This window comes from Callithrix jacchus, chromosome 11, assembly GCF_049354715.1.
Source record: "Callithrix jacchus isolate 240 chromosome 11, calJac240_pri, whole genome shotgun sequence".
Taxonomy (NCBI): domain Eukaryota; kingdom Metazoa; phylum Chordata; class Mammalia; order Primates; family Cebidae; genus Callithrix; species Callithrix jacchus.
The window spans coordinates 105,499,712-105,511,865 of record NC_133512.1 but is presented as its reverse complement, the minus strand read 5'-3'; the positions used below and the strand labels follow the sequence as shown (position 1 = coordinate 105,511,865).

General features: G+C 42.2%; 1 protein-coding gene across 1 annotated transcript; it reads left to right on the top strand.

The window, feature by feature from the left end:
• Positions 1–593: 593 nt before the first annotated feature.
• Positions 594–4,667, top strand: OR9A4 (olfactory receptor family 9 subfamily A member 4). The gene is given in 3 exon segments (XM_017975570.4): positions 594–2,858; positions 2,860–3,089; positions 3,092–4,667. Coding segments are annotated over 3 exon segments (990 nt in total). The 5' UTR covers positions 594–2,283; the 3' UTR covers positions 3,277–4,667.
• Positions 4,668–12,154: the final 7,487 nt, after the last annotated feature.

Below are 12,154 nucleotides of genomic sequence, written 5' to 3'. Positions count from 1 at the left end.
CCTAGAGCCTGAAGCCTGGACAGGGGGTTGCACAGAGGATGAGCTCTACAGCAAAGCCTCCCTCCAGAGCAGAGTGCAGAATCATTTCTTCTCTGCCCTGTACTGGTGAGAAGCAAAATGCTTCGCTGCTACCCAAGTCCCTGCTCTCTGATTTCTTCCCATTCCTTCCATGTATCTACCTGCCACATTGGTGGGGAGCTCCAGGGAGAGGGATTGCAGGTTGACTTTATGTTGCTTCAAAGAAGAATGAATGGAGAGAAGGAGAGTCAGGCTTATAGTCCTTGTTCATTCACTGATTTCTAAAAAAATCTATTCACTGATATATTAATTTAAAATATAGAGTGTGGCTGGGCGTGGTGGCTCACGCCTGTAATCACAGCACTTTGGGAGGCCAAGGAGGGTGGATCATGAGGTGAAGAGAGCGAGACCATCCTGGTCAACATAAATAGACTTAAAAATGTATTTATTGGCCGGGCGCGGTGGCTCACGCCTGTAATCCCAGCACTTTGGGAGGCCGAGGCGGGTGGATCACGAGGTCAAGACATCGACACCATCCTGGTCAACATGGTGAAACCCCGTCTCTACTAAAAACACAAAAAATTAGCTGGGCATGGTGGCGCGTGCCTGTAATCCCAGCTACTCGGGAGGCTGAGGCAGGAGAATTGCCTGATCCCAGGAGGCAGAAGTTGCGGTGAGCTGAGATCGCACCATTGCACTCCAGCCTGGGTAACAAGAGTGAAATGCCGTCTCAAAAATAAAATAAAATAAAATAAAATATAGAGTGCATATTCTGTTCTAATGTCAGACTCTGTTCTTGGCACTGGTAATATAAGAGAGATAAAATGAACAAGAAAGAGAAATGATCCACCTATGAAGTATTTAATTAAATATAGGATTTTGATGATAAATTAATAAAGAAGTAATAGTATAATATGATTGGAAATATTGGTGAGGACAGTTAGTAAGAAAAATATAGCCTAACAGGTTTGAGAGGAAAGGTATGCCTATATTGTTTTAGAGAAGCTGAATGGGAAGGGGCCCATGAAGAGGAAACATTTGAGTAAATAACTGAATGTGATAAGGGAAGGAGTCCAGACATTCTATGGAGTTCAGAGTGATCCATTTTGGTGTCTTCTGACACTTTTCATTACCCCAGGACTCTGGAGAAAATAGGCAGTCACAGAGGAGCAGATATTTGTGGAACTTCCAAGCTGCTCTAACAGACTGAGACTATGGTAAGTTGGATGCAGGCACAGACTTCCCATTTGAAGGTCTTGTCTCTGTTGAAACAGGTGCTGAGAACTGGGCAACACAGAGGATATGTTACCTCTACCCCATAGCTGTTTTCTTGTGTCCTGGCCCTAGGAGGAGGCTGTGTTGGGAGTTGGGGATTAAAGTTCCAGCCTCTTCACTCCTGGATTTCTCCTTCTCCTCTTTGCCATCTGGTGACAAGAGGAATCAAAATCTGAGAGCTAGAAATTGTTAATTGGGAATTGCCCAGACTCTGCCTGTGTGTGGGAGACACATTCACTTAGATAAGAGGTGGGGATGGTTTTCATTATAAAACTAAGGAAGAAGAAGTAGGTAATCCACTTAAGGGAGCCAATACCCCAGAAGTCAGGGAAAGATTCAATACTTTTTCTTAAAATGGCTCTTTCCATGTGACAATGTCCTGGATAGACCTCGCTTTCCAACATCACCCCCCTAAATGGTAAATGTAACTCAGGTGAAAACTTTTAAATGAACATAATGCAAATAGAGCCTATGTTTAGAGGATACAGAAGACAAAAGTAACCGTGCCTGTGTGGATTGGCTATAAATGCTTTCTTATAATTGTTTAGATGCATTAGGATTTGCAAATGGAGACAAAATAGGCAGAAAAGACAAGTTAGCTCCATCCAAGATGATAGAAGCATTGATGTAAGTGAACAGGTTGTGATCATGGCAGTAGACAGGTGGCCAATGAGAGCAGAGTTGGAGGCAGGATGTCCAGTGTATTGAGAGAGTGCATGCCAGGGTGGGCAGGTTTCCATGTTTATCACTTTGTATTCATGACTGGATTTCATCATCTTGAACATAAACATTTATCTTCAGAAGATATATATTCATAAAGCATTTGACATCAACCTTGTGTAGAAAATAGTAGAGTCAGGTTATGGAGTTGAGGAGTAGGAGAGGAAAGTCTTTTCAACCTGAAATGTCTTTAATCATTTTTAGGATGAGAAGCAGTGTTCTCTCTCTTTTGCTTTCTGGATTTCACAAGGAGCAAGGGCTTAGAACTAAATGTTGATTAATTACTCTAGTGCCACTGAATTTTATCTCCTTGGCTTCCCTGGCTCTGAAGAACTACATCATATCCTTTTTGCTATATTCTTTTTCTACTTGGTGACATTAACGGGAAACATGGTCATCATCGTGATTGTCTGTGTGGATAAACGTCTGCAGTCTCCCATGTATTTCTTCCTTGGCCACCTCTCTGTCCTGGAGATTCTGGTCACAACCATAATCATCCCTGTGATGCTTTGGGGATTGCTGCTGCCTGGAATGCAGGCAATATCTTTGTCTGCCTGTGTTGTCCAGCTCTTCTTGTACCTTGCTGTGGGGACAACAGAGTTTGCATTACTTGGAGCAATGGCTGTGGACCGCTATGTGGCTGTGTGTAACCCTTTGAGGTACAACATCATTGTGAACAGACCCACCTGCAACATTGTGGTTCTTGTGTCATGGGTTTTTGGGTTCCTTTTTCAAATCTGGCCAGTCTGTGCCATGTTTCAGCTTACTTACTTCAAATCAAACGTGGTGAACAATTTTTTCTGTGACCGAGGGCAATTGTTCAAACTATCCTGCAATAATACTCTGTTCAGAGTTTATCCTCTTCTTAATGGCTGTTTTTGTTCTGTTTGGTTCTTTGATCCCTACAATCGTCTCCTACACTTACATCATCTCCACCATCCTCAAGATCCCGTCAGCCTCTGGCTGGAGGAAAGCCTTCTCCACCTGTGCCTCCCACTTCACCTGTGTTGTGATCAGCTACGGCAGCTGCTTGTTTCTCTATGTGAAACCCAAGCAAACACAGGCAGCTGATTACAATCGGTCGTTTCCCTGATGGTTTCAGTAGTAACTCCTTTCCTCAATCCTTTTATCTTCACCCTCCGGAATGATAAAGTCATAGAGGTCCTTCGTGATAGGGTGAAACACTGCTGTCAACTATTCAGGAATTACCCCTGCTCTGAGGCATTTTATATGGTAAAGCACTTAGTAGAGATTCTCAAATAATCTAAAAAAAACTTGCTAATCTTTGAGCTGCGTCATAATTATTACCATTACCAAATAATTTGGGTGCAACAGGAGACTTTTAAATTACAACTTCAGTTTTTAAATATGGTTAGTTGTTACTTGACATTCACTTTATTATTTTAAAGACATGGCTGGCTATCTATCCATCATCTGCCTTTCTTAAGATATGATGATTTCACAATTAGACTTTGAAAAAAATGAATGTCAGAGATAGAATATCTACATAGTCTAGAAAGGAGACTTGTGGTTGCTTAGGGCTGAGGGGAATGCAGACATGGGATAGCGATAGCTAAGGGGTGTAGGCTTTCTTTTTGAGGTGATGGTTGTAAATATCTATGAATATACCAAAAACCACTGAACTGTACATTTTCAATGAATTAATTTTATGGGATGTGAATTATATTTCAATAAAGCTATTGAAAATAGTACATTAGATGTTGAAGAAGTATTATGAAGAAAAGTGAAACAGGAATGAAAGGGAATATATCTTGGGGGAGTGCTGAAATTTCAAGTAAGGTTTTCAGGGAGGGATTGAGAGAGGTAAGGTGGTGATACATTTGGAAACCTGTTAAAGAACATTCCAGGCATAGTGAGTAATAAGTGGGAGATCCTAGGGAAGGCATAGCAAAGACGCTGAGATGGAGTGTGCAAGGGAGAAAGTAACAGCAAGTGCAATCACAGCCCTCATTGGAAAGTAGACCATGTAGAGCCTTTTGAGCATTTTAAAGACGTTTTCTCTTTCCAGAAGCACATTGGAAAACCATCACAGGGGCTGAAGAAGAGTGACGGAATCTGTGTAATCTTGTAACAAGATCATCCTGGTTGCTGGATGGACAATATGCCCAAGGACAATAAAGGGAGTTGGAGGGAGGCCAGATGGAGATTGCATCAGTTAGATTTTGCTATAAAGAAGATAACCAGAAAACTCCAGTGGTACACAGCTACAAGCTCTTATTTTCATGCTTTTCTTTCTTTTTTTGAGAAGGAGTTTCACTCTTGTTACCCAGGCTGGAGTGCAATGGCGCAATCTCGGCTCACCACAACCTCTGCCTCCTGGGTTCAAGCAATTCTCCTGCCTCAGTCTCCCGAGTTTATTTTCATGCTTAAAGTTTCGGCTCATATAGGGTGGCTCAGCTGACCTCAGGTGGATTTGTTTATGAGTCTAAGGGTTGGATGGGGGTTGGCTGACCTAGGCTGGGCCACATTTGAAGTCATGAAAAGTGTGCCTTTGATCTCCATGTGGCTTGGCCACAACATTTTTAAAGTGCCTTTCTCTGACTTGGACATATTTTTATTCCCATATTATAAATAAGTAAACAAGTTCTGAAAAATTAAGTGGCTTGCCTACATTAAGCTTAGCAAATTGAAAAGCTACTTCTTGGCTGAAGATCTCAACTTCAAATCCTCCACAAAATGTTTCTCCTAATGTCTAATGCCATTAAGATACATAGAGGAATGTTATTTAATATGTGCAAGAATTTTTTGAGGTAGGCATTACTACTCTATTTTATCAGTAAGGAAACTAAGACAAAGAAAGGGTAAGAACACTGTAAGGATTCACACAGCATATTAGAAGCAAAGTCAAAACTCAAATTCAATGGTTTGCTAAATTTTCATTGCTTTTTTTTTTTTTTTAAAGCATGCCACTGCTGTCTAATAAAAATCACATTTACCTAAGCTTCCAAGGATCCAGCAACTCCGCCAATGATGAACTTAAACCAACTTAAACCAAAGCCCGCATATTTCCAATCTACTCCCCACCCTCACCCCAGGCCGCTGGTCTCCTTTTAGAACCTGCACAGAAGTCTCTCCTTTCTTGGGGAAATTTAAGCTGTCTACTACAGAAATCACTAGATGTCCACATTTCCTGACCTTAAAAGTTCGCAGTTCTTCTGTCATGAAATAGGAAGTGAAGCAACTATAGTTCTCTCTTCTCAAAACAGAAGGATTAGGATTTCCGTTCTGTTGTTTGAGTCCTGTGGCTTCCTTTGGCTAGAGGGCTGTTGATTCTTTTCTCCACCTAGACTCAGCCTTTCTTCCCTTCTTATTGTAGTACTTCTTTTTTTTTTTTTTTTTTTTTTAAATTATTGTACTTTAGGTTCTGGGGTACATGTGCAGATCATGCAGGATTTTTGCATAGGTACAAACCTGGCAATGTGGTTTGCTGCCTCCATCCCCCCGTCACCTGTATCTGGCATTTCTCCTCATGTTATTCCTCCCCAGACATAGCACTTATTCTTTACCCACACAGTCAGAGAACTTGTATCTCCACCAGCTACTAATATAATTACAATATCTACCCCGTCTCAAACACAAATTATTCCCGGTACCTCCCTTCAAGCAAGTTCTGACACCTGATGTGTTATCTCATTTAAAAAAATTGTAAGTGAGGTGGGGACTCAAGATGGCGCTGTGAGAACAACCCAGGATTGGAGCCCACGTTGAATTCGCAAACGGTGAGTCAGTGCTGCATTTCCAGACTGATCTTTGTTGCCCACAGAACGGGGAAACTCCCAAGTATAAAAAGACACGGGACGCCAGGCAGTAGGTCTGCCTGGCTAAGCCGGCAGCCGGGGCGGCGGCGGCCGGCCCTACCCAGCAATCCCCACAGGGCACGCTTGTCCGGGTGCCTTGTTGAACCGGCAACCTGAGACTTGAGAGGGCTGGACTTGAGACTGAACGAGACTTGCACAGTAGCCCAGCCCAGGGGATTGCAGGGACAGATCGTTTGGGATACCCAGTGGGACGAACAAAACCGCGATTTCAAACTATCCCGGGCAGACGGTCCGAGACGCTCTGTGGGGGAGGGGCGTCCACCACTACGGAGGCAACCTGCCCCAACTGATAAACACGCCCACTGCTGAGGCAGCCAGCCGTTGCCGAGGCAACCCGCCCCAACTGAGATACACGCCCACTGCTGACGCAGCCAGCCGTTGCCGAGGCAACCCGTCCCTACTGAGATACACGCCCACTGCTGACGCAGCCTGCCATTGCTGAGGCAACACGCTACAACGAAGAGACTCCGCCGCAGGGCGTGGCGGAGACCACAGCAGAGCCGGCAGGAACAGCGCGAATCACACAACAGCAGGGCGGAGCCTCGGCAGCCAAACAGTGGCTAGTCTGCCTTTGAGCTGGGCAGGACACCTGATCCGACATCCAAAAATAAAGCCCAAACCCCTCAACACAGAGCATTTGAGAAAAAAAAAAGGGTTGTTTAATGAGCTGTGTTGCAGCAGAATCAAACATAGCAGCCTAACAGCCCTGAATGAACAACAGAGTGCACAGCTCAGCAATTAAACCCCTATAAAGTACAAACTGTCTCCTCAAGCAGCTCCCTGACCCCTCTATATCCAAAAGACTGTCATTAGGCAGGCATCATCCTGGGACAAAGAGAGCAGAAAAAGAAACTGGTAGCATCCCTCGCTGTGCCACGGCTACTAGAGGTGCACCCCAGAAAAGCAGGGTCTGGAGCGGACCTCAACAGTCGTACAGCGAAGGGGCTAGACTGGTAGAAGGAAAACCAAGCAACAGAAATACTTCATCATCAACATTCTGGGTGTCCACTCAGAGACCCAAATGAAAAGTCAGCAACTACGCAGACGACCAGTGGACAAATCCACAAAGATGGGAAGAAACCAGCGCAAAAAGGAGGAAAACACCCGAAACCAGAACACATCGCCTCCTAGAAAGAACCAAAACTCCTCACCAGCAAGGGAACAAAGCTGGACGGAGAATGACTGTGATGAAATGACGGAATTAGACTTCAGAAGATGGATAATGAGAAACTTTTGTGAGCTAAAAGATCATGTATTAAATCAATGCAAAGAAACTAAGAACCTTGAAAAAAGATTTGAAAAAAGATTCGAGGAAATGATAACAAGAATGGATACCTTAGAGAGGAATATGAATGAATTAAAGGAGCTGAAAAACACAATACGAGAACTTCGCGAAGCAAACGCAAGTTTCAATAGCTGAATTGACCAAGCAGAAGAAAGAATATCTGAAGTCGAAGACCAACTCAATGAAATAAAACGAGAAACCAAGATCAGAGAAAAAAGCGCAAAAAGGAATGAACAAAGTCTCCAAGAAATGTGGGACTATGTGAAAAGACCTAACCTACGTTTGATAGGTGTAGCAGAAGGGGACGAAGAGAATGAATCCCAGCTGGAAAATACTCTTCAGGACATCATCCAGGAAAATTTCCCCCACCTAGCAAGACAAGCCAACACTCAATTGCAGGAAATACAGAGAACACCACAAAGATATTCTGCAAGAAGAGCAACCCCAAGGCACATAATCGTCAGATTCAACAGGGTTGAAATAAAGGAGAGAATACTAAGGGCAGCCAGAGAGAAAGGTCGGGTCACCCACAAAGGGAAGCCCATCAGACTCACAGCAGATCTCTCGGCAGAAACACTACAAGCCAGAAGAGAGTGGGGGCCAATATTCAACATTCTTAACGAAAAGAACTTTCAACCCAGAATTTCATATCCAGCCAAACTGAGCTTCAGAAGTGAAGGAAGAATAAAATCCTTTGCGAACAAGCAAGTACTCAGAGATTTTGTCACCACCAGGCCTGCTTTACAAGAGCTCCTAAAAGAGGCACTACACATAGAAAGGATCAATCAGTACCAGCCATTCCAAAATCACACTGAATGCTAAAGAGCTTCAACATAATGAAGAATCTACAACAACTAACAGGCAAAACAGCCACTTAGAATCAAAATGGCAGTATCAAATTCACACATAACAATATTAACCCTAAATGTAAATGGACTAAATGCACCAATCAAAAGACACAGACTGGCAAATTGGATAAAAATCCAAAACCCATCAGTGTGCTGTATCCAGGAAACCCATCTCATATGCAAGGATACACAAAGGCTCAAAATAAAGGGATGGAGGAAGATTTACCAAGCTAATGGAAAGCAAAAAAAAGCAGGAGTTGCAATTCTCATCTCTGATAAAATAGACTTTAAAGCAACAAAGATCAAAAGAGACAAAGAAGGCCATTACATAATGGTAAAAGGATCGATACAACAAGAAGAGCTAACGATCCTAAACATATGTTTATAAACATATATATGGACCCAACACAGGAGCACCCAGATACATAAGGCAAGTTCTTAATGACTTACAGAAGGACTTAGACTCCCACACAATAATAGTGGGAGACTTTAACACTCCACTGTCAATACTAGACAGATCAACCAGACAGAAAATCAACAAGGATACCCAGGGCTTGAACTCAGACCTGGAGCAAGCAAACCTGGTGGACATTTACAGAACTCTCCACCCCAAATCCACAGAATACACATTCTTCTCAGCACCACATCACACCTACTCTAAAATTGACCACATAATTGGAAGTAAAGCACTGCTCAACAAATGCAAAACAACTGAAACCATAACAAACAGCCTCTCAGACCATAGTGCAATCAAGTTAGAACTCAGAATTCAGAAACTGACCCAGAACCGCACAGCTTCATGGAAACTGAACAACTGGCTCTTGAATGTTGACTGGGTAAACAACGAAATGAAGGCAGAAATAAAGAAGTTCTTCGAAACCAATGAGAATGAAGACACAACGTGCCAGAACCTCTGGGACACATTTAAAGCAGTCTCTAGAGGAAAGTATATAGCAATAAGTGCCCATATGAGGAGAATGGAGAGATCCAAAATTGACACCCTATCGTCAAAATTTAAAGAGCTAGAGGAGCAAGATCAAAAAAACTCAAAACCCAGCAGAAGACAAGAAATTACTAAGATCAGAGCTGAGCTGAAGGAGATTGAGACACGAAAAACCCTTCAAAAGATCAATAAATCCAAGAGCTGGTTTTTTGAAAAGATCAACAAAATAGACAGACCACTAGCCAGATTGATTAAAAAGAAAAGAGAGAACAACCAAATAGATGCAATAAAAAATGATAAAGGGGAAATCACCACAGATTCCACAGAAATTCAAACCATCATCAGAGAATATTACAAACAACTCTATGCACATAAACTAGTAAATCTGGAAGAAATGGATAAATTCCTGGACTCCTGTGTCCTCCCAAGCCTAAACCAGGAGGAAGCTGAAACTATGAATAGACCAATAACAAGGTCTGAAGTTGAGGCAGCAATTAAGAGCCTACCTCACAAAAAAAGCCCAGGTCCAGATGGGTTCACAGCCGAATTCTACCAGACACACAAGGAGGAGCTGGTACCATTCCTTCTAAAACTATTTCAAAGAATCCAAAAAGAGGGAATCCTTCCCAAATCATTTTATGAGACCAACATCATCCTGATACCAAAACCCGGCAGAGACCCAACGAGAAAAGAAAACTTCAGGCCAATATCCATGATGAACATAGATGCAAAAATCTTCAATAAAATATTGGCAAGCCGATTGCAACAGCAAATCAAAAAACTTATTCATCATGATCAAGTAGGATTCATCCCAGGGATGCAAGGCTGGTTCAACATACGCAAGTCTATCAACTTAATTCACCACATAAACAGAACCAAAAACAAAAACCACATGATTATCTCAATTGACACAGAGAAGGCATGTGACAAAATTCAACAGCCCTTTATGCTAAAAACCCTCAATAAACTCGGTATCGATGGAACGTATCTCAAAGTAATAAAAGCTATTTATGACAAACCAACAGCCAATATCATACTGAATGGGCAAAAACTGGAAGCATTCCCTTTGAAATCTGGTACTAGACAAGGATGCCCGCTCTCACCACTCCTATTCAATATAGTACTGGAAGTTCTAGCCAGAGCAATCAGGCAAGAAAAAGAAATAAAGGGTATTCAAATAGGAAAGGTGGAAGCCAAATTGTCTCTATTTGCAGACGACATGATAGTATACCTAGAAGACCCCATCGCCTCAGCCCAAAAACTCCTGAAACTGATAAACAACTTCAGCAAAGTCTCAGGATATAAAATCAATGTGCAAAAATCACAGGCATTCGTCTACACCAATAACAGACTTAAAGAAAGCCAAATCAAGAGCGAACTGCCATTTGCAATTGCTACAAAAAGAATAAAATACCTTGGAATACAACTCACAAGGAACGTAAGGGACCTCTTCAAGGAGAACTACAAACCACTGCTCAACGAAATCAGAGAGGACACAAACAGATGGAGAAACATTCCATGTTCATGGTTAGGAAGAATCAATATCATGAAAATGGCTATACTGCCCAAAGTAATTTACAGAATCAACGCTATCCCCATCAAGCTACCATTGACTTTCTTCACAGAACTGGAAAAAACCACCATGAACTTCATATGGAACCAAAAGAGAGCCCGCATAGCCAAGTCAATTCTAAGCAAAAAGAACACAGCGGGGGGCATCACACTACCGGATTTCAAACTATACTACAAGGCTACAGTAATCAAAACAGCATGGTACTGGTACAAAAACAGAGATATAGACCAATGGAACAAAACAGAGGCACCGGAGGCAACACAACATACATACAACTATACAATCTTTGATAAACCTGACAAAAACAAGCAATGGGGAAAGGATTCCATGTTTAACAAATGGTGTTGGGAAAACTGGCTAGCCATGTGCAGAAAGCAGAAACTGGACCCCTTCCTGACACCTTACACAAAAATTAACTCCAGATGGATTAAAGACTTAAACATAAGACCTGGCACCATAAAAACCCTAGAAGGAAATCTAGGCAAAACTATCCAGGACATAGGAGTAGGCAAGGACTTCATGAACAAAACACCAAGAGCATTGGCAACAAAAGCCAAAATAGACAAATGGGACCTAATGAAACTCCACAGCTTCTGCACGGCAAAAGAAACAGTCTCTAGAGTGGATCGGCAACCAACAGAATGGGAAAAAATTTTCGCAGTCTACCCATCTGACAAAGGGCTGATATCCAGAATTTACAAACAACTCAAGCATATTTACAGGAAAAAAACAAACAAGCCCATTCAAAAGTGGGCAAAGGATATGAACAGATACTTTATGAAAGAAGACATATATGAGGCCAACAATCATATGAAAAAATGCTCATCGTCACTGGTCATCAGAGAGATGCAAATCAAAACCACATTGAGATACCATCTCACGCCAGTTAGAATGGCGATCATTAAAAAATCTGGAGACAACAGATGCTGGAGAGGATGTGGAGAAAAAGGAACACTTTTACACTGTTGGTGGGAGTGTAAATTAGTTCAACCATTGTGGAAGACAGTGTGGCGATTCCTCAAGGCCTTAGAAATAGAAATTCCATTTGACCCAGCAATCCCATTACTGGGTATATATCCAAAAGACTATAAATCGTTCTACTATAAGGACACATGTACACGAATGTTCATTGCAGCACTGTTTACAATAGCAAAGACCTGGAATCAACCCAAATGCCCATTGATAATAGACTGGATTGGAAAAATGTGGCACATATACACCATGGAATATTATGCCGCAATCAGAAATGATGAGTTCGTGTAGTTTGTAGGGACATGGATGAATCTGGAAAACATCATCCTCAGCAAACTGACACAAGAACAGAAAATGAAACACCGCATATTCTCACTCATAGGTGGGTGATGAAAAATGAGAACACATGGACACAGAAAGGGGAGTACTAAACACTGGGGTCTATTGGGGGGAAAAGGGGAGGGCCAGTGGGAGGTGGAGGTGGGGAGGGATAGCCTGGGGAGAAATGCCAAATGTGGGTGAAGGGGAGAAGAAAAGCAAAGCACACTGCCATGTGTGTACCTACGCAACTGTCTTGCATGCTCTGCTCATGTACCCCAAAACCTATAATCCAATAAAAAATTAAAAAAAAAAAATTGTAAGTGGCCATGCTAAGGAGCCAAAAATGATGAAACCTAAGAA